The 21,703-nt window shown below is 33.0% G+C and overlaps 1 protein-coding gene across 6 annotated transcripts in view; it reads right to left on the reverse strand.

Annotated features, from left to right (window-relative positions):
- LOC106054113 (voltage-gated hydrogen channel 1-like) overlaps positions 1 to 21,703 on the reverse strand; it is a 94,208-nt gene that overhangs the window by 10,624 nt on the left and 61,881 nt on the right. For all 6 annotated transcript variants that reach the window (XM_056015474.1, XM_056015466.1, XM_056015459.1 and 3 more), the window contains exons 5-6: positions 21,103 to 21,214; positions 19,615 to 19,668 (exon numbers count right to left, since the gene is read on the reverse strand). In XM_056015474.1, coding sequence (XP_055871449.1) covers positions 19,615 to 19,668; positions 21,103 to 21,214 — 166 coding nt within the window. The remainder of the gene's footprint in view (positions 1 to 19,614; positions 19,669 to 21,102; positions 21,215 to 21,703) is intronic.

A 21,703-nucleotide genomic window follows, 5' to 3' on the forward strand; every position in this document is an offset into this window, starting at 1 on the left:
AAGGAAGGATAGCTGCCTATATTCTCACTTGAGAGGTGTCCCATTACTGAACAACGCTACTGCAGATCGTATGTTTCAGATGAACTACAATTCCCGAACATTATTATCATAATGCAGCCAGGGGCGTAATGGAGCAAATCGTTCGCTCGAACAAGGTACCTTATTGGCGTTCCCCCCCCCCCCCCCATTTTCCATGAACATCACATGGAAATATAGGCTGTGTGCCCCCTGAACCCCCCACCCCCCATAACTACGCCTTCGGCTTACATAAATAATGAACAGATCTATATATTTACACATTTTAGTGAACCAAAAAAAAAAAAAAATTTCACAGTATCTAGTAAATAAATTTGATTTTTGTTTTCAGAATTTTTTGTAACGCGTAAGTCGATACATCTCTAGTCATGTCATGCTGACCCCCATGCTGGATTTGTAATTGGATATTCGTCTGTGAACTTTTGTTTTTTTTTTTCTTTAATGTCTTTTTTATTTCTTGTTAGTTTTAGTGAGTTGTTGTTTTGAATGCTTATTAAAGGAGTTGGTTTCCAATGATTATATCACGATCTTCATCATTTCAGTACTCTAAAAAAAAAAGTACATAAATAATTAAGTAACCTTTATTCCCACAAACAGTCAAATTACGAAATCAAGACCTCGTGACTTGGTAAGTTGGAATTGCAGACTTTCCTATAAATGTGTGTACATGTGTGTTTAAATGTTTATATGTATACATTATACTTTACACATATCAGTCGAATCCTGTTACTCGGGCCACATCGAAACGCGATCGTTTAGGTCCTAATAGTCGGCTGATTTAATAAACCGAATTCGACTGTATAATAAGAATTATTTCGATACTTTAGTAGGCTTCGGTCCGAATAAACGGATGGTCCGATTCAGTGGTGGTTGAATTAATAACGATGTTCTGTTAAATGCCAGTGTGAGGCACTACTTTGTTTTCGATAGTTGCGCTTGAGGGACGAGCACATGCGTCAGAAGGACGTGGCGAGACGCTCCCAGGAAACGTAAGACGTTTTGGAGCGGGACGTTTTCGCCCATAATGTTTTTGTCACATTGTTTATATATATATATATATACGATTTATTGTCAGTGTGTAGTGCTCATATAGGCGTTATGATTTTTCCTTTTCCTTTCCGTAATTGTCTGAGTGATGGATTAGACAAAAGGAAGACTGAAGTATCGCCACCAGACAGGCGTTCACATCCATGGAAACCGTTTCATCCGAGAGTTGTCTGTAGTTCTCAATGTCACTTCATCAAACGCATGCCACCGTCTGCCCCCCGCTTCCTTATGAGTTTGAAAATCACTTTTTCTCCTCTCACCCTCTAGCACTGTTTATAATATGAATAGATTTTTATTAAGCATAAGAATCTCTCTCTATCTCTCTCTCACTGTCTCTCTCTGTTCTTGCCTTTCTCTCTCTCTCTCTCTCTCTCTCACACTCACTGTCTCTCTCTCTCTCTCTCTCTCTGTTCTCCCTCCTCTCTCTCTGTTCCCCTCTCTCTCTCCCCACACGTTTTATCTGTACACCATTGTGTACTCATTATCACTTTTTTTTCCGTCTATTTTTTTCCTTTCATTATATTTTTTTTAGTTCTTTTAGAATGTCCTCCTGGAAGTCTCCGTGACATTCTATTACATGTTGTGTCAGTTTCTTTGTTTGTCTAGGTACATTCTATTACATGTTGTGTCAGTTTCTTTGTTTGTCTCGGTACATTCTATTACATGTTGTGTCAGTTTCTTTGTTTGTCTCGGTACATTCTATTACATGTTGTGTCAGTTTCTTTGTTTGTCTCGGTACATTCTATTACATGTTGTGTCAGTTTCTTTGTTTGTCTCGGTACTTTTTATTACATGTTGTGTCAGTTTCTTTGTCTCGGTACATTCTATTACATGTTCTGTCAGTTTCTTTGTCTCGGTACATTCTATTACATGTTGTGTCAGTTTCTTTGTTTGTCTCGGTACATTCTATTACATGTTGTGTCAGTTTCTTTGTTTGTCTCGGTACTTTTTATTACATGTTGTGTCAGTTTCTTTGTCTCGGTACATTCTATTACATGTTGTGTCAGTTTCTTTGTCTCGGTACATTCTATTACATGTTGTGTCAGTTTCTTTGTCTCGGTACATTCTATTACATGTTGTGTCAGTTTCTTTGTCTCGGTACATTCTATTACATGTTGTGTCAGTTTCTTTGTCTCGGTACATTCTATTACATGTTGTGTCAGTTTCTTTGTCTGTCTAGGTACATTCTATTACATGTTCTGTCAGTTTCTTTGTCTCGATACATTCTATTACATGTTCTGTCAGTTTCTTTGTCTCGGTACATTCTATTACATGTTGTGTCAGTTTCTTTGTTTGTCTCGGTACATTCTATTACATGTTGTGTCAGTTTCTTTGTCTCGGTACATTCTATTACATGTTGTGTCAGTTTCTTTGTCTCGGTACATTCTATTACATGTTGTGTCAGTTTCTTTGTCTCGGTACATTCTATTACATGTTGTGTCAGTTTCTTTGTCTGTCTCGGTACATTCTATTACATGTTGTGTCAGTTTCTTTGTCTGTCTCGGTACATTCTATTACATGTTGTGTCAGTTTCTTTGTCTCGGTACATTCTATTACATGTTTGTGTCAGTTTCTTTGTCTGTCTCGGTAAATTCTATTACATGTTGTGTCAGTTTCTTTGTCTCGGTACATTCTATTACTATTTGGTTCTTATCGTAGAACTTGCAGGAACTAAAAATATGTGGAGAAATTGAATTTGGAGAAGTGTCAAATATAAGCCACAAAGAATATTATTATTATAGCTTTTATATAGCGCTACTTTCATGCTTATAGCATGCTCAGAGCGTTTTTGGTCCAATCTCATTTGTGGACCAGTGGGGGGGAGGGGGTATCTAGGAGTTGGTTTTCCGTGCTGCCTTTAGGCGCTCAGTAAACACAACTCTGCCCGAGCCGCGAGCCCCCTTCTAGGTAGCCAAGCCAAGCCAAGTTCAAGCGCACTTGGCCTCTCGACCACGTTTCCCACATTGGGTAACACCGGTTCATTTAATGATTCAAGGGCAAATGAGTCAATGATGTAGACCTCTTGTCACCACTACTCACATTTAATAGTATCGTCTGCTTTGTATCTCATGCTTTTTTGGCATGTGACATGTCTTTTCTACTGACTTGGTACGTGTGTCATCTTTCAGACTACGTTTTCAAAATCATAAGCTCTATTTAATTTTAACCAGCGCGCCCTTATGCCACGCCCACCTTTCACACGATGTACACCGGCATTCTCTCTTTTTTTTACTTTACGAAAATTTATTAAATTGAAAGTTTTATTTGTGCATTAGGAAAACAAAACTTTATTTTATCTCCCTTTTCTTTTGACATAAATGAAACGACAAAGGCTCATGTTATTAGCTCCCCTTGGTTCCTTCTGGTTTTCTAATATATTTCTTTCTTTCCTTCTGTTCTATATATACAAACAAATAGTATTTCACTTCGTCCTGTCGTCACTGAACCGCCCATAACTATTTCTCACTATTTTTTTATCAAGTTCTTTCCCTTTGCTAAGGCTTCATCGATTTCCAGTATTTTTTTTTTTACACCATACTTCTATTATCCAGTTTCCGGTGGCGTCAATGCCTTTTAATCGATGTTCATGAATGTGTACTACAATCTTCGGGAGGAAGTACAAAATACGAAAAATAGAGTACATAATACGAAAACTAGAGTACATATGACGAAAAACAGTACACAATATGAAAGCAAGGCTTAATGATAATAATTTCAATGTCTTCAATTCCGAAGTTTTACATGGAATTTCTTTTTACAAAAAGTGAAGACTGATTGTGAAGTCTTAGCAGTTTAAAACGAGGCTAAACAAATATATTGACAAATTTAGGAGAAAACCTGACTTGGTGCTTGTCCACTTTGACATGTGGACATATGGGTACCCACCTCTGAAAGTTTGTTTATTTAGAATATGTGAGGGTATCTGGGTACCCATCTCTGTAAGTATGTTTTTTAATAATGTTTAAGGGTCTCTGGGTACCCATGTCTCTATGTTTGTTTATTGAAAATGTGTTGGGGTATCTGGGTAATCAAAAAAAAAACAATGTTTACTTTTGTACAAAGATGTGTGAAAGTGTTCAAGAAATGTTCAAGAAGTGTTTAAGAATTCCTGTTTAAAGTAAAATGTTTATTTTAACAACCAAATTGTGATCATTTGTCAACTACTGCATGTTCAGTGCAAATAATTAATTTCTACCAGCAGATCAGGCTCAAATCTCCATGGTATTTATATCTTCTATGGACCAAAACAAAAAGTCTGTCTGTATGGTAAAAAAGTTTGTCCACACACCCAATCTCGGATGAAGCTAACATTTTGCACAATAATTTCTTTTACCTGACAACACAAGAATCAATTTTTAAAAAAATATAATCATCTAGTTAATTAACTTTTGATAATTAATTATTTCGTTTGATATCTTGAATTAGGGAATAAAATCGTACTTGACAGATGTGGTGGTATAAGTTGAATTAGTTCCCTTGAAGAATCTATAGCCCTGAGTGAACATTTTTGTATGCATTTTAAAAAAAAGATCATGTACACATTTACAAAGATACCCCCTTCTTCCCTCCCCCTTTTCCCAACTGGTCCAGACAAGTGATACGATCATAGCGCATTAAGAAAGCTAAAAGCTAAAGAAAAATAATTGGTAAAAAATATATCCTAAGCACAGATTTATAAGCCTACAGTCATATAAATAATTACACTACTGATCCCAACTAATTGATACAATGATACTTAATATAGTTTTTTTTTTGTTTTTGTTTTAAGTATTGTGTATCTACTTCTCAAACTATAGTTTTACTCTAAATCAAATACGAGGCTATAATGTAATTATTATTGACAGTGATCTCCTTCCTTATATTTTGAGATCCATTGGTCCAATGCTATGGAACAGATAGACAACTCCTATAGAAAAGCTCCTGATGCTAAGACTTTGATTTATGACTGTTGTCTCCCCCTAGATTAGTTCACGACTCCACTAAAGCACGCACACACACATGCGACTATATAGACATCAATATTCTTGCACATATACACTCACACCAACAGTTCTTGGCGTTGCCTTGAATGTAAATGTTTTTTCAAACCCAGAAACTAGATCAGATGTTAACATCACACACACTCACATACACATACACAAATACATGCATTCATAGACTCTTCATACATACATACAAACATACATAGATGCAGTCAGGGCCGAATTTAAGCAAGTGTAGGCCCCGGTGAAGGATTTTTGTGGAGCCCCCTTTCACTTTTCGAATTCTTTAATAAAAAATCCACATATGGATGAAAACGTTAAAGCCTAAAAGCATGCCCTATGTTAGAAGAAAGAAAATAGAAAATTTGTCAATTTCATCTCATTTTCCTTTTTTAAAAAATAAAATGAGATGAATATGCATATTTTAGTGTTGTTGTTTTTTTAAGTTTAGATTTTAGTTTAGAAGGACCTAGATGGACATACTGCAGTACATCAGGAGGTGCATTCAAACATGACGAGCACGCTAGAAGTGGACACAACTTAACCACGACAGTGTTGCCAACCACAAGATTATTAACTAGTCGCTAAAATGAAATATATATGTGTATATACAGCAATAACCGAAGGGAGGCAACTCAACGAGATATATGTGTGTATTTACGAGAGGACATGACAAACACATAGGACATCTGCCTTGAGCACAGCATCTTCATCTCGGCTCTAGACTTGGGAGGCAATCGTTCCCCTCTTTCCCTAATGTCAACATCCCTGCTAGTCTAGTGTCTAATAGTGCGCACCTTCTGCACTCTCTTGGATGGCGGTGTGCAGGGCAAGGCTATAACATTATATATACTCTAAAGGAAAAAACAACTTACATATTTCTGACCCATCGAAATTCAATTTCTTTTATTTTGTGGACCCCCGCCCTCCCAGAAATCCGGCCCTGCATGCAACCATACATGCATACATACATACATACATACATGCATACATACATACATACATACATACACACATACATACTGTCACAACACACAAGATGATGTCACAATGTGTGCTGTGGTGCCGGGGATTTTACTTGAATTAAAATAGTTGAATAAATGACGATCTAGGAATCACAATAAAAGATTCTTTGTAAAAACACAACTCTGGAACTTTATTTAAATATAAAACGTAAGTACAGCTTATGTACAAGTTACAGATCAACAAGTATAAATAACATTACAAAGGCTTTAAATCAGAGCTTTTAGAAACGTGACTATCTACTATGGAATTCTTTCATCGACTGGCGTTCTTTTTCCCTCGTCAATTCTCTGGCGCTAACTCTTTTAAAAAAATGTCTTTATTTATTTTCAAATCAACCAATAGATTTGCAACATCATAATTACGTCTCGGGTAAAACCTGAGGTGCTGTCAAGGGTCTAGATTTGTGGGGTAATTCCTGAGGCTCAGTCAAGGGTTTATATTTCTATTTACACATAAGCTTTTAAATGTGAAATATACAAATAAATCTATAATGGCATCTGTGACATATTACCCCCCCCCCTCCATTTAGCATTTGTATTGTTATAGAAATGCTCATATGTATTAAAAATATTTAAATAAAATGGTTGAGGTAACATATGACAATGCTCTGAAAAATAAAGTCAACTTGAAGATAACATTAAAAAAAAAATGTAAATGCAGTGTCAGGTATATGAGAATAAAATTATTGATGACTTAGAACACCTGTTTCATTATTCAAGTGGTTATGAAAATGAGACAATATCAAAAGTTGTACAAAGCATAATACTTGAATAAATTAAATCTTGAATTGAATGAGTTACTTCTCTTCATGGTGCTTCATGATAAAATTAAAATATGACATTATAACTCATTTGGTTAGTACTAATGTGAAAATGTGTACAAGGAAAAATATATTGCATATGAAAAATTGACATAGAAAAAATGATGTATACATGACAATCTTCTGAATAATGATACTAAATGTAATACAAATCTTAATATGTGTGAAGCAATGAAGAATTTCAATTATAAGTCATGTATCTGTACTATTGTAATAGGATATATGCAATAATAATAAACCTGAAATAAAATACCAGAAATAAAATGCTCATGATTTAAAAATTAAAATGTCTGATGCATGTCATATGCAAAGATGCTGAAACATAATAAACAAAGTATCTTGAATGAGTGACCTTCCTCAGTGGGTTGCTTGGTGCTGAAAAAAATGTAACATAATCTGATATAGAATTCCTGTGAAAAATGAATAGACAAATTAATTAATTAATTAAATATAACTGGATAATGTTCTTCCTTGACGAGTATGAATGATAATGGATCAAGTGACACTAAATATGGTATAGTACATATATAAAATGTAAGTGTGAAGTTCAGAACCCTTCTGAGTTGCCGTCATGGATGTGTGTACGCGTTTTCTAAACTTGAAGAAAAGGTCTTTCAGTTTATGAAGCTGTTGTCTCCATGTCATAATGATCTCACCGATAATGTCTGATTGAACCGCGTTTGAGTTTGGTGAAAATAAGAACTGTCCGAAACCAAAACTCAATTTTCTGGTTGATGAACTTTGACGCTGTAGAACAATGGTAGCAGAATGCTTTGCATTAGAATGTTCAATAGAGCAATGACTGAACATGTCTGAGTTCAATCGGTCAATACAGCAATGTTGAAGAAGTTCATTTGTTCCTTTCTGAAGAAAAGTTGCCCTTTGAGTGGACGGAGGATGAAACTTGGTGTTGTCAATGTTATTGCTTTCTGAGTTTCTTTCAAACTGCAGTACTGGAAATGTCTCAGAAACACTGGTAAAGAAATCTGCATGGTCTGTAAACACTTTAATGTTCTTCACTGTTTGTAGTGCTATGTCATCCAGAGTGATGACCTTGGGAATGTCAATATGATTTGATGTTGGTAATGAAACATCTATCTCAGGAATGGTTGTCGATGACGTTTCTTCTTCTTCTTCCTCAGGAATAGTTGCTAAGCTTGTAAAATGTTCAACTTCTGCTTTGATGTCTTCATTATCTGTTTCATGGTAATGTTCAAACATATGAACATGAAATACTCTGGTAACCTTGTTGATATTGATTTCATAAAGCAGGTTGGAAATCTTTCTGATGATGTGGAAAGGACCTTGCCATTTGTAAAACAGTTTGTTACTGAAATCTGGTAACAGTAATTTGACTTTATCTCCTTGATCAAAATCATGTGTTCATGTACTATTATTTGACTTTCAATATTCTTTGTTGTAATGGCTTCGTTAGTTGACTCACATTCTTTCAAATGAGGAATACTTGTTTGAGTGTTAGAGTCAAGTTGCATAGTTTTTCTTTTGTCTGGTATAGCCAAAGTTGATTGAGTATAAGTTTCTTTAGTTTCTGCTTCTGGTTCTTGAGACTTGTCTTGATTGTAGCAAAAATGTTCAATGCATATCATAGTATTTGATGCAGATGCAGTCTTATTCAATTCTTGATGTATAAAGTCATCATCAGTGGTTAGGGATGGGAAAGTACTTGGTAGGGACGGGCTTGTATTGTCAGGTAGGGATGGACATGTAGTGGGTAGGGATGGACATGTAGTAGGCAGTGATGTCCCTGTAGATTTACTTGAGTCATGATGCATAGATTCATTGTTGTCAATTCTGGTTTTGTAGTCTTCTTTGTTCTTTGTTTTAGTTATGTTGCTTTTCTTTTGAGTTTGTTTCTTCTCACAATAATCATGTTGACAATGTGAACAATTATTAATGTATTTCTTGACATCTTTGGTCAAGCTAGGCCAATAATATTCTTTGGCAATTCTCTTCTTAGTACTTGTTACACTCATATGTTTGGTGTCATAAAATTCATGCTTTGCTTTGATTATTTGTTGTCTGTACTTCTGTGGTACATATATTTGTTCAATTACATTGTACTTGCGGAAAATATACTTCTTGAGAAATCCATCTTCGAGATATGCTGTACGCTCTCTTAATTGAGCTTTCTGGTATATTCTTGTTAATGTTGCATCATTCTTTTGTTCAGCTTTGAATTCGGTATTTTTCAATTTTAATAATTCTCGTTTTAGTTCTTCTTGCCGTCTTTTGTCATCTTCTCTGTCTATCTCAGCTAATTTATTATCAAACCATCTTTCTCGTTCATGTGAAGGAATATTGAGTTTTTCTGCTAAAGCTATGGCTTCACCTATTATGTCTGTTGTTAAAGTCATGTTACAATGTTCCTTTGTTTGATATTCTCTTTGTTTTTCTGCTTCTTTATCTTATTGACGTATCTTTGTTTGATATTCTTTTTCTTCCTGTCGATGAACCCATTCATCTGGTTTAGGTACTTGTTTTTCTTTAGCTATGTCAAATAATTCTAACCATCTTTGTGTTCTTGTCTTTGGAGACATGTTGAAAAATATACCAACTTGGAATGTAGAAATATAGTAACGTTTTGAATATAACAAATCAATGTTAGTTATGCCGTAACTGGCTATGAAGTATAACTTTGTTTTACAGTAGAAGTACTACTGGAGTCGTATGATTGATATATAGATCTATTGAGCCGAGTACTTTTTACTGGTTTAACAGTTGGTTAAATCTGGTCTTCTGTTTACTTTGTGCCAGACAAATTATTATTTACTGGTCTTCTTTATAATGACTATAATGCCAGTTATTTGCTTTACTGGTCTTTTATATTGCCAGTTATTTGATTTACTGTTCTTTTAATAATGCCAGTTATTATGTATATTGGTCTTATTCCTTTTGCCAATTACATATAATAATAGATTTCGTGAGTTAGACGTAACTCTAACGAAAATCTTTATAAAAGAATTATCGATAACCAACTGACCTGTTAAACACAGAAATTCTGTCCTCCGTTAAATAAGAATGAAGTTCCTTTGAAGAGTTTAGAAATTGGTCCTAGATCTTGAATAAATTTCGTTAGAAGTTGTCCATAAACATTTGTTAGTCGGAGAGTGCCAGATGTCACAACACAAGATGATGTCACAATGTGTGCTGTGGTGCCGGGGATTTTACTTGAATTAAAATAGTTGAATAAATGACGATCTAGGAATCACAATAAAAGATTCTTTGTAAAAACACAACTCTGGAATTTTATTTAAATATAAAACGTAAGTACAGCTTATGTACAAGTTACAGATCAACAAGTATAAATAACATTACAAAGGCTTTAAATCAGAGCTTTTAGAAACGTGACTATCTACTATGGAATTCTTTCATCGACTGGCGTTCTTTTTCCCTCGTCAATTCTCTGGCGCTAACTCTTTTAAAAAAATGTCTTTATTTATTTTCAAATCAACCAATAGATTTGCAACATCATAATTACGTCTCGGGTAAAACCTGAGGTGCTGTCAAGGGTCTAGATTTGTGGGGTAATTCCTGAGGCTCAGTCAAGGGTTTATATTTCTATTTACACATAAGCTTTTAAATGTGAAATATACAAATAAATCTATAATGGCATCTGTGACACATACATACATACATTACATACATACATACATACATACATACATACATACATACATACATACATACATACATACATACGTACGTGCGTACCTACATACATACATACATACATACAACATACATAACATACATACATACATACATACATACATACATACATACATACATACATACATACATGCATACAACATACATACATACATACATACATACATACATACATACATACATACATACAAACATACATACATACACATTGACGTCTATAGATCTATAGATTCTTTCTACATTGCATGCTAGCTCTGTGAGCGACAGACACTATTGAAGACTGTGTATGTTTCTCCCGACACCGCTGCCTGAGTTATAGATTGAATGGCTACTTGCAGCCAATTGTGTCGGCGCTTAATGGGCCAGGCCGATACTTCGCCATCAGCAAAGGCACTCTTGTGATTCTGTTGTTTTTTTTTTCATCTGCCAAGGTTTGTGGCCTTCTTGCTAATTATGCCATTAATTACACGGCTTGTTATAGGATTCGTTATAAATAGTGCCAATAGCTGCAGGTTCAATATCAATATTAATCATATAATTAATAATAGTTAAAACATTAATAAAACTTCGGCTAGAGCTTGTAGTAGTCGAAGAACGAGGGAGCTTTAACCTGATGATAAACTTTTGTGAATTTGTCTCAAGTCTACATATAGACCAACACACTAAATTTTAAGATTGCCAACATGTGATAAGTATTCAAAGAAAATCTGTGACATAGTTATGGCACTGCGTTCTTCCTCTGCTTGCACACCCCTCGTCTCTAATTAAATGTTCTTCAAGTTGAATGTCTAATGTCAGCTGACACCTGGGTATAACGAGCGTGTCACACTTCGTCTGCTTAGGTCACGTGTCAATGACATCGTCATTAAATCCAGTGTCACAAACGCGTTGTGCGCGCATGCGTGTGTGCCCAAGCGTGCTGCTCGCGAGAGTTAGTCGGGGAGTGCGCATGCGTGAGCTTGCCCTGTAAAAATATCTTACAAGTAACGAAAGTGAGAAAAAAAAAGGTTTGGGGGGGGGGGGGGAAGAAATGAATGACCGAAGGTTGTTTGTTCAGCAGACGACCGGGCCAGCAAGGCGGCAAGGGGAGTGCCGTGAAGAATGTCTGTTTCTGTTTCCTTCAGACGTTAAATGAGTTCCTTTCTTGAGCAGGCGATGCCAAGTGTCCAAAATCGATCTTTTTGTCTTATCTTTCAGTGTTTGACACTGAATTATGGGATAGCGGACCGGCGAGTATCGCCATTAAAACAATGAGAGGAGTATGGGTAATATGCTCTAACGGAAAAGCATCGATTACTCTGGCCCACCAGAAATAGACCTTTTATTCAATCATTAAACCTTCCGTGTTCTAATTTTTCTTTCTTCGGGTCTCCTCCATGTAGTTTACCTCAAAGAGGACCTAATCAATTGCAACAGTTTCTGCTTCATTCTCTTCTTCTATGCCATATAATTGCAACCACATTGATTTCAGAGTCTTAAAAAGAAATAATTAACTAAATGGTCTACTTTGGGCTATTTATATATTTGCTATTCGTTGCTAATGTCGATGGCTTTCTTCTTTATTTGTTGATCAAAGAACCACTACTTTGTCCCGTTAGCCCAAGGGAGTTAAGTTTCCTTGAATGACCTAGATTCGTTATCGGAAATTTTTTTGTTAAAGGTTGTTTTAAGGTATCGATTGAGTCCAAATAGAACTGAGAAGATCGATATTCGGTCTGCATCTCGATGATGGAAGAAGATGTGTGTCGTATCGGCCCTGTGTTGAAGGCTTTCATCACAAGTATCTTTTTTTTTTCCTGGGGCTAAATGCGGCCAAGTCGGCCACCTAAGGGGATGAAATCAGGTCATTCGATGAACGTGCGTCCTGTCTGGACATATTGAGTCAACTCCTCTTTCTACTTCTACACAGCGCACACCCCAGGAGGACAACGGCTGAAGACAAATTTGACAGGGGGAAGGTTACCACTGGGGCGCCCCCGGCTGACAAATAGATTAAACTCCAGGGGGTTTCAGAGCGACAGGAAGACGTCATCTCCAATTTTAGAGAAATACCAAAGAATTATTACTAAGACCAACAACTTTTTTTTTTGTATGATGCCTCAAACATCATCTACGTGATGGCAATAATAAACTGTGTTACTTCCCTTGAGGGTCTACGAAAATGTTACAGCATTGATTTTACTTTACCCATGTCCAAGAACGTCCGCGGGAACAATAGACAACGCGAGGATTATCTGACAATAGTTCGTCTTTAATCAGCCAAAGTCATGTTTAGTCCAAGAATGGGGCTGATATGCGAGTAACAAATGAATATACAGCACAAACTAGCCGAGAACATTGTGTTTTTTTTTTCAACATAATACTAATCCATTTATTAGCAAAATATGTCTTTTTTTTTTTTCAACATAATACTAATCCATTTTTAGCAAAATATATGTCTTTTTTTTTTTTCAACATAATACTAATCTATTTTTAGCAAAATATATGTCTTTTTTTTTTTTCAACATAATACTAATCCATTTTTAGCAAAATATATGTCTTTTTTTTTTTCAACATAATACTAATCCATTTTTAGCAAAATATATGTCTTTTTTTTTTTTCAACATAATACTAATCCATTTTTAGCAAAATATATGTCTTTTTTTTTTTTCAACATAATACTAATCCATTTTTAGCAAAATATATGTCTTTTTTTTTTTTCAACATAATACTAATCCATTTATTAGCAAAATATGTCTTTTTTTTTTTTCAACAGAATACTAATCCATTTTTAGCAAAATATATGTCTTTTTTTTTTCAACATAATACTAATCTATTTTTAGCAAAATATATGTCTTTTTTTTTTTTTACATAATACTAATCCATTTTTAGCAAAATATATGTCTTTTTTTTTTCAACATAATACTAATCCATTTTTAGCAAAATATATGTCTTTTTTTTTTTTCAACATAATACTAATCCATTTTTAGCAAAATATATGTCTTTTTTTTTTTCAACATAATACTAATCCATTTATTAGCAAAATATGTCTTTTTTTTTTTTCCACATAATACTAATCCATTTTTAGCAAAATATATGTCTTTTTTTTTTTTCAACATAATACTAATCCATTTTTAGCAAAATATCTGTCTTTTTTTTTTTCAACATAATACTAATCCATTTTTAGCAAAATATATGTCTTTTTTTTTTTCAACATAATACTAATCCATTTTTAGCAAAATATATGTCTTTTTTTTTTCAACATAATACTAATCCATTTTTAGCAAAATATATGTCTTTTTTTTTTTCAACATAATACTAATCCATTTTTAGCAAAATATATGTCTTTTTTTTTTTTCAACATAATACTAATCCATTTATTAGCAAAATATGTCTTTTTTTTTTTTTTCAACATAATACTAATCCATTTTTAGCAAAATATATGTCTTTTTTTTTTTCAACATAATACTAATCTATTTTTAGCAAAATATATGTCTTTTTTTTTTTCAACATAATACTAATCCATTTTTAGCAAAATATATGTCTTTTTTTTTTTCAACATAATACTAATCCATTTTTAGCAAAATATATGTCTTTTTTTTTTCAACATAATACTAATCCATTTTTAGCAAAATATATGTCTTTTTTCTTTTCAACATAATACTAATCCATTTTTAGCAAAATATATGTCTTTTTTCTTTTCAACATAATACTAATCCATTTTTAGCAAAATATATGTCTTTTTTTTTTCAACATAATACTAATCCATTTTTAGCATAATATATGTCTTTTTTTTTTCAACATAATACTAATCCATTTTTAGCAAAATATATGTCTTTTTTTTTTTCAACATAATACTAATCCATTTTTAGCAAAATATATGTCTTTTTTTTTTTTTCAACATAATACTAATCCATTTTTAGCAAAATATATGTCTTTTTTTTTTCAACATAATACTAATCCATTTTTAGCATAATATATGTCTTTTTTTTTTCAACATAATACTAATCCATTTTTAGCATAATATATGTCTTTTTTTTTTCAACATAATACTAATCCATTTTTAGGAAAAATATATGTCTTTTTTTTTTTCAACATAATACTAATCCATTTTTAGCAAAATATATGTCTTTTTTTTTTTTCAACATAATACTAATCCATTTTTAGCATAATATATGTCTTTTTTTTTTCAACATAATACTAATCCATTTTTAGCATAATATATGTCTTTTTTTTTTTCAACATAATACTAATCCATTTTTAGCATAATATATGTCTTTTTTTTTTCAACATAATACTAATCCATTTTTAGCATAATATATGTCTTTTTTTTTCAACATAATACTAATCCATTTTTAGCAAAATATATGTCTTTTTTTTTTTCAACATAATACTAATCCATTTTTAGCAAAATATATGTCTTTTTTTTTTTTTCAACATAATACTAATCCATTTATTAGCAAAATATGTCTTTTTTTTTTTTTTCAACATAATACTAATCCATTTTTAGCAAAATATATGTCTTTTTTTTTTCAACATAATACTAATCTATTTTTAGCAAAATATATGTCTTTTTTTTTTTTCAACATAATACTAATCCATTTTTAGCAAAATATATGTCTTTTTTTTTTCTTCAACATAATACTAATCCATTTTTAGCAAAATATATGTCTTTTTTTTTTTAACATAATACTAATCCATTTTTAGCAAAATATATGTCTTTTTTCTTTTCAACATAATACTAATCCATTTTTAGCAAAATATATGTCTTTTTTTTTTCTTCAACATAATACTAATCCATTTTTAGCAAAATATATGTCTTTTTTTTTTTAACATAATACTAATCCATTTTTAGCAAAATATATGTCTTTTTTCTTTTCAACATAATACTAATCCATTTTTAGCAAAATATATGTCTTTTTTTTTTTTTCAACATAATACTAATCCATTTATTAGCAAAATATGTCTTTTTTTTTTTTTCAACATAATACTAATCCATTTTTAGCAAAATATATGTCTTTTTTTTTTCAACATAATACTAATCTATTTTTAGCAAAATATATGTCTTTTTTTTTTTCAACATAATACTAATCCATTTTTAGCAAAATATATGTCTTTTTTTTTTCTTCAACATAATACTAATCCATTTTTAGCAAAATATATGTCTTTTTTTTTTTAACATAATACTAATCCATTTTTAGCAAAATATATGTCTTTTTTCTTTTCAACATAATACTAATCCATTTTTAGCAAAATATATGTCTTTTTTTTTTCTTCAACATAATACTAATCCATTTTTAGCAAAATATATGTCTTTTTTTTTTTAACATAATACTAATCCATTTTTAGCAAAATATATGTCTTTTTTCTTTTCAACATAATACTAATCCATTTTTAGCAAAATATATGTCTTTTTTTTTTCTTCAACATAATACTAATCCATTTTTAGCAAAATATATGTCTTTTTTTTTTTAACATAATACTAATCCATTTTTAGCAAAATATATGTCTTTTTTCTTTTCAACATAATACTAATCCATTTTTAGCAAAATATATGTCTTTTTTTTTTTTTCAACATAATACTAATCCATTTATTAGCAAAATATGTCTTTTTTTTTTTTTCAACATAATACTAATCCATTTTTAGCAAAATATATGTCTTTTTTTTTTCAACATAATACTAATCTATTTTTAGCAAAATATATGTCTTTTTTTTTTTCAACATAATACTAATCCATTTTTAGCAAAATATATGTCTTTTTTTTTTCTTCAACATAATACTAATCCATTTTTAGCAAAATATATGTCTTTTTTTTTTTAACATAATACTAATCCATTTTTAGCAAAATATATGTCTTTTTTCTTTTCAACATAATACTAATCCATTTTTAGCAAAATATATGTCTTTTTTTTTTCTTCAACATAATACTAATCCATTTTTAGCAAAATATATGTCTTTTTTTTTTTAACATAATACTAATCCATTTTTAGCAAAATATATGTCTTTTTTCTTTTCAACATAATACTAATCCATTTTTAGCAAAATATATGTCTTTTTTTTTTTTTTCAACATAATACTAATCCATTTTTAGCAAAATATATGTCTTTTTTTTTTTTCAACATAATACTAATCCATTTTTAGCAAAATATATGTCTTTTTTTTTTCAACATAATACTAATCCATTTATTAGCAAAATATATGTCTTTTTTTTTTTTTCAAGTAGAGAAAATGTCTATTGAAAATAACTTAGTAGTCTGACTACTTTTAGTCATAATGGCGATATACATTGAAAAGAAACAAACTAATGATGGGGTTTGTATAAAGTTATAACGATTATGTTAATAGCTTGGATTTCAGACCTTTACAAAGTTCGGCTTAGGGAAAGACAAAATAAAACAATGGCATTAAGATTCTATTAATGATATCTTAACAAACTATTTCCACTAACCACTTCGGCACTTCGGTAAAGCAACGAGGTTCCGCACCGTGTGGTCCCGGGCTCGAATCCTGGTGAAGACTGGCCATTTATTTTTTTATTTCGGGATCTTTAGACTAAGACTAAGACTAAGACTGCTTTATTGATCCTTACGGAAATTTGTTGTGATTACAAGGACTCGTTTCTCATATAAGACAACACAACAGAAAAATACACATAAATACAACAGACACAACATAAAGAGTTCATTCAGCGACTACACACAGGCATCTTGGTGCTTTTCATGTTCCTGATCAACGAGAGGCGGTGAAAAAAAAAAAAGTACGAACTAGTTTTTGCAGTCGCCCACTTCGCGACGACCTGATGTAGTTCTGATAGAGCGGGTGGCCGTTGTTTTCCAAGATTTTTTCGATTTTCCTTAGACACTTTTGTTCAAAAAGTTCCTTTAAATATGGTATTTTCATGGTAATGTTGTGAGTGTAATTTTTGATGCCCTTTTTATGATGTTTTCTAGACGTCGCAACAGGTTAGATGAAGCGTTGCCTTGCCAACAAGTTATTCCGTATGTTAGCAGATTTTGTATAGTCGCGCCGTAAAAAGTATCTAGGATCTTCTTGTTTAGCTTAAAGCTATTGAGTTTGTATAGAAAAAATAGTCGCTGGGCTGTTTTCTTTGTCAGAGTTCCAAGGTGGTCTACCCATGAAAGTTTGCTATTAATGATTTTTTAAACGCCTAGATATTTATATTCCTTTACTTGTTCTATAGATGTTGTGTTTATTTGCAGTTCACGTATAGTTTGTTTTTTCTTTCTGAAATCTGTTATAAGTTATTTAGTTTTTGTGACATTCAGTTCTAGAAAGTTGTCGGTGCACCAGTTTGTAAACTCTTCTATCAAACTTCGATAGTGAGTTTCGTCTCCTGAAATAAGACCGACTATGGCAGTATCATCAGCGAATTTAATGAGTTTAACTGAGTCATAGATGCTTCTTATGTCATTAGTGTAAAGAGTGTACAGTACAGGAGAAAGTGCAAAACCTTGTGGAGCACCCGTACATAGTACTCGAGTTGACGATTTGGTGTTGTTGACTTTAACATACTGGGGACGAGTGGTTTAAAAGTTTAGAACCCATGCTTGTACGTAAGGGCTGACATTTAAGTTATTCAGTTTGTTTATCATTAGATGTGGCTGTATGGTATTGAAAGCCGAGGAGAAATCTACAAAGAGGACTCGTGCATATGTTTTGGGTGTATCAAAATGCTAATAAAGCTGGCCCAAATGCAATAGAATTGCATCCTCAGTTCCCCTAGCTGGCTCTGAGTCGACCCAGCGATAATGGTTACGTTAGTTAGCCGTAGTGCTGGCCACATGGCACCCTCGTTAGCTAAACATCACAAGGAAAACTTTACTTTACATCGGAGAGTTATTTTAAAACAATATTAAGGAATTTTCCCCCTAGCTTTCACTGGAAGACACAATTAACATATCCTCTAAATGAGTCTAAACTTAGTGGAAGGCTAAACTTACAAACAAAGCTAGAAAAACATTTCAACTCTATGTCTTGAAAGAAAATACCCCATTTATAAAAGTTGTAGAGCGATTGTGTTTCTATTAATAACTAATGAATGTAAGATTTAAAAAAACAGTTAACATTTTTCCCCCGCCCCCCGCCCCCCGCCCCTCCCTGGTTAAGCGAATATATAGATCTACGACACTTTATCACTTTATAATATTCCAATGATAGGACTAGAGTTTTCCCCCTTGTGGTCAACGAGCTAGTCATTCTTTTCTCAGCGATATACATCAACTGTTACATTTCTTTGAAAATCGTTAGAGCCGTTTTTTGAGAACCGTGTCCAGGTTCCGGGTTCCTCCATGAAGTTGTGATTTGAATAGAGGTTGTTGTTTTAAAAAAATAAAAAAATAAAAATAAGATGAGAATATATTTCCTTTTGCTTATCTTCATGTTGACGAATGTCATAAATGTACGGTCAAATATCTTCACGGCATTGTGAATTCTCTGGAGGGTTACGTAATTGAATACGTTTATGAGCTCTTGGGAGAACTGAATAGTCAACGGACCAGTTATTTAGTTAACTAATAATCTGACTATCCATAGTTTGCAAAACCAAAGAATTATTAAATAGCCTTTTATCACAAATTATAATAATGGATTTTTTTATGAGAGTCTCTTTAGTGTCAAGTCGATCGCTGTGACAGGTTTAAGTTGGAATAGAAAGACTATCTTAGAAGCTATGTACGCGTTATACTTTAGGTCATTCACAGACCAACATGAATAGGCTGTAATGTTAGAGACGTAATCCCATGGTAAGCCAGTTTACTTTTATGAACTGAACAGATCTATATTTATAGCGAGGTTGAATGGTTTACAGAACATAGACAAACGGATCTATTCTACAGTCAAACTGGAAATTCCAAAACAAACAAATACCCTCTACATTCAGTGATACCTTAATCCTTACACACACACACACACACACACACACACACACACACACACAAGGAGACACACACACACACACACACACACACCTACACACAAGGAGACACTACACAATGCTCCACTTGTTAGCTTACCTCAGCAGGTTGCTTCAAGAGGTGTTTGCCCTCAATAAATATTTTCAAGCTCACCTGTAAAGATAGAAAACATACAATAATATATATCTATAACTATATCTAAATTATCTATCTATATCTATATATATTCGTATATTTATATTTCATATTTACACGTTTTAAGCTACAGAAGTTATTTTTAAAGAAAAAAATAAGCCAAATTTAAGAATTGCGGGCTATTTTCAAAATTCTATTAAATCTTGGCTGAAAGTATTTTCTTTGATAATATTGTGCACTTGTGCATCTCATTTTTTTAAAAGCGTGTTGTACGCAAAACATTTTTAAACTGAAGTCTAATTATAATGCTAACTGTAACTCCAGGGCCGGCCTTATGCCGATTAGACCAATTGCTCCAACTGGGCCCCGCAATTTACATTAAACATATCACCACCAGTCATGGCTCTTGTCACAGGCTTTAAAAGAAGTGGGATTTAAAGGGTTAACATATTTAGTATATGTCTATTGTACTTTATAAAACCCACAGGCACCTATTGCGTTTGAGTTGCTTCCTATGCATGTTGTATAACGAATGTTGGTATAATGATATAATTACTAGTAATAGTTGTTATTGTAAAAGTAAGGAGAAGAAGGGGGCATTGCAAGCGTCCATTAAATTTGGGCCCCGCAATTCGTAAGGTCAACTCTGTATAATTCACCGATGAAGAGTTTTGAGTGGATAATTTTTCACTAGCTATAAATGTTCACATAAAAACAGTACATGCACACATATAAATATATTTATGACGCGGAACTTTCCTGCTCTTTGTTTCAGACTTCGAGGCAAAGAGATCAGCCAAATGGAAAGAAAAAAAATGGTAAAAAAACACCAACAAAAACAACAAAGAACAAAAGTAACACTACAGCAATAGACAAAGATCGGACTTCACAAGTTCACAGCCCTCTGGGTGTTCATTAAAATAAGATTACACTCATCTTCAACCACGACGGAGGAGCTTGTAGGTTTGTGCGTCTGTCATTGTCTCAAAAACTGATTTTTTTGCATTTTCCTGATAGGACTAGATTTATTTAGTTATGACTGCTAGCCTTATGGATAATTGTTGAGTGAAATCATCACTAAAGGGCAATCCCTATATATAGGCGGTCTGTGACATATTGAAAAGAATAGAACCGCTGATATCAATAATATTTCTAACATGACCTTTCAGTGCCATGATGTGTTTGCTAAAGAGAGTGCCAGTGAGATACTATGAACGAAATGACAGTGTTTTGGTGGAGTATAAAACTTCTTGCTACTCTCAACATTTTATGCGGAACTAAACATGTAATGAACTAAAGAGTAGCGGAGATGGAGGCGGACTGACTGATTTATTTCAGAAACAGATTGCTAATATAGGCCAAGTGACCCTTCTTGACCGTTCCAAGTATACACACACGCACGCACGCATGTCTGGTCAGCCAGACTTGTGATTACATGAAACAGGGACTCACCTCGACCATGAAGATGGACAGGATGGCCAGACTCAGGGCGTGCAGCACGTGCTCCGCCTTCTCCTTGTTGGTGTGATGGTGGTGGACGCCGTGGTGGGACGAGTTGCCCGTACTGTCAACACAACAGAGCATCAGCAGTGTCATCAGGCAGTGTCATCAGGCAGGAAGGGAAGGTGGGGGGGGAGAGATTTTTAATATAACATGATTTATAAAGTCTGACAAATGAGATATTCTTGGTACAAGTCACGTGATACTCTTTAAAAAAAACGACAATCTACGCAGTTTAAGAAGAGCGCACATGATTACATACGTCATTGCACAGAACTCTGGGTAAAAGTGAGAGATAATAAAGACAAAGAGTGAAATATCTTACTGTAAACAAGTATTACGTGTCAAGGTCCCAAGAGAAGTGTAAACAGTACGGTTTTTATAAATTGGCTTATCGTAGCTTCTAGTCTTCTTTATAGAAAAGTAAATATGTTGGGAAACTAATAAAAAATGAAAAACTTGTATTCCATTTCCGATACTAGAAGCTTCGGTTTAAAAAAACTATATATAGAGAGAAGAAGGGCTTGTGTCAGGGTCAAGACTGTGTCTTTTC

This window comes from Biomphalaria glabrata, chromosome 1 (assembly GCF_947242115.1).
Source record: "Biomphalaria glabrata chromosome 1, xgBioGlab47.1, whole genome shotgun sequence".
NCBI lineage: Eukaryota > Metazoa > Mollusca > Gastropoda > Planorbidae > Biomphalaria > Biomphalaria glabrata.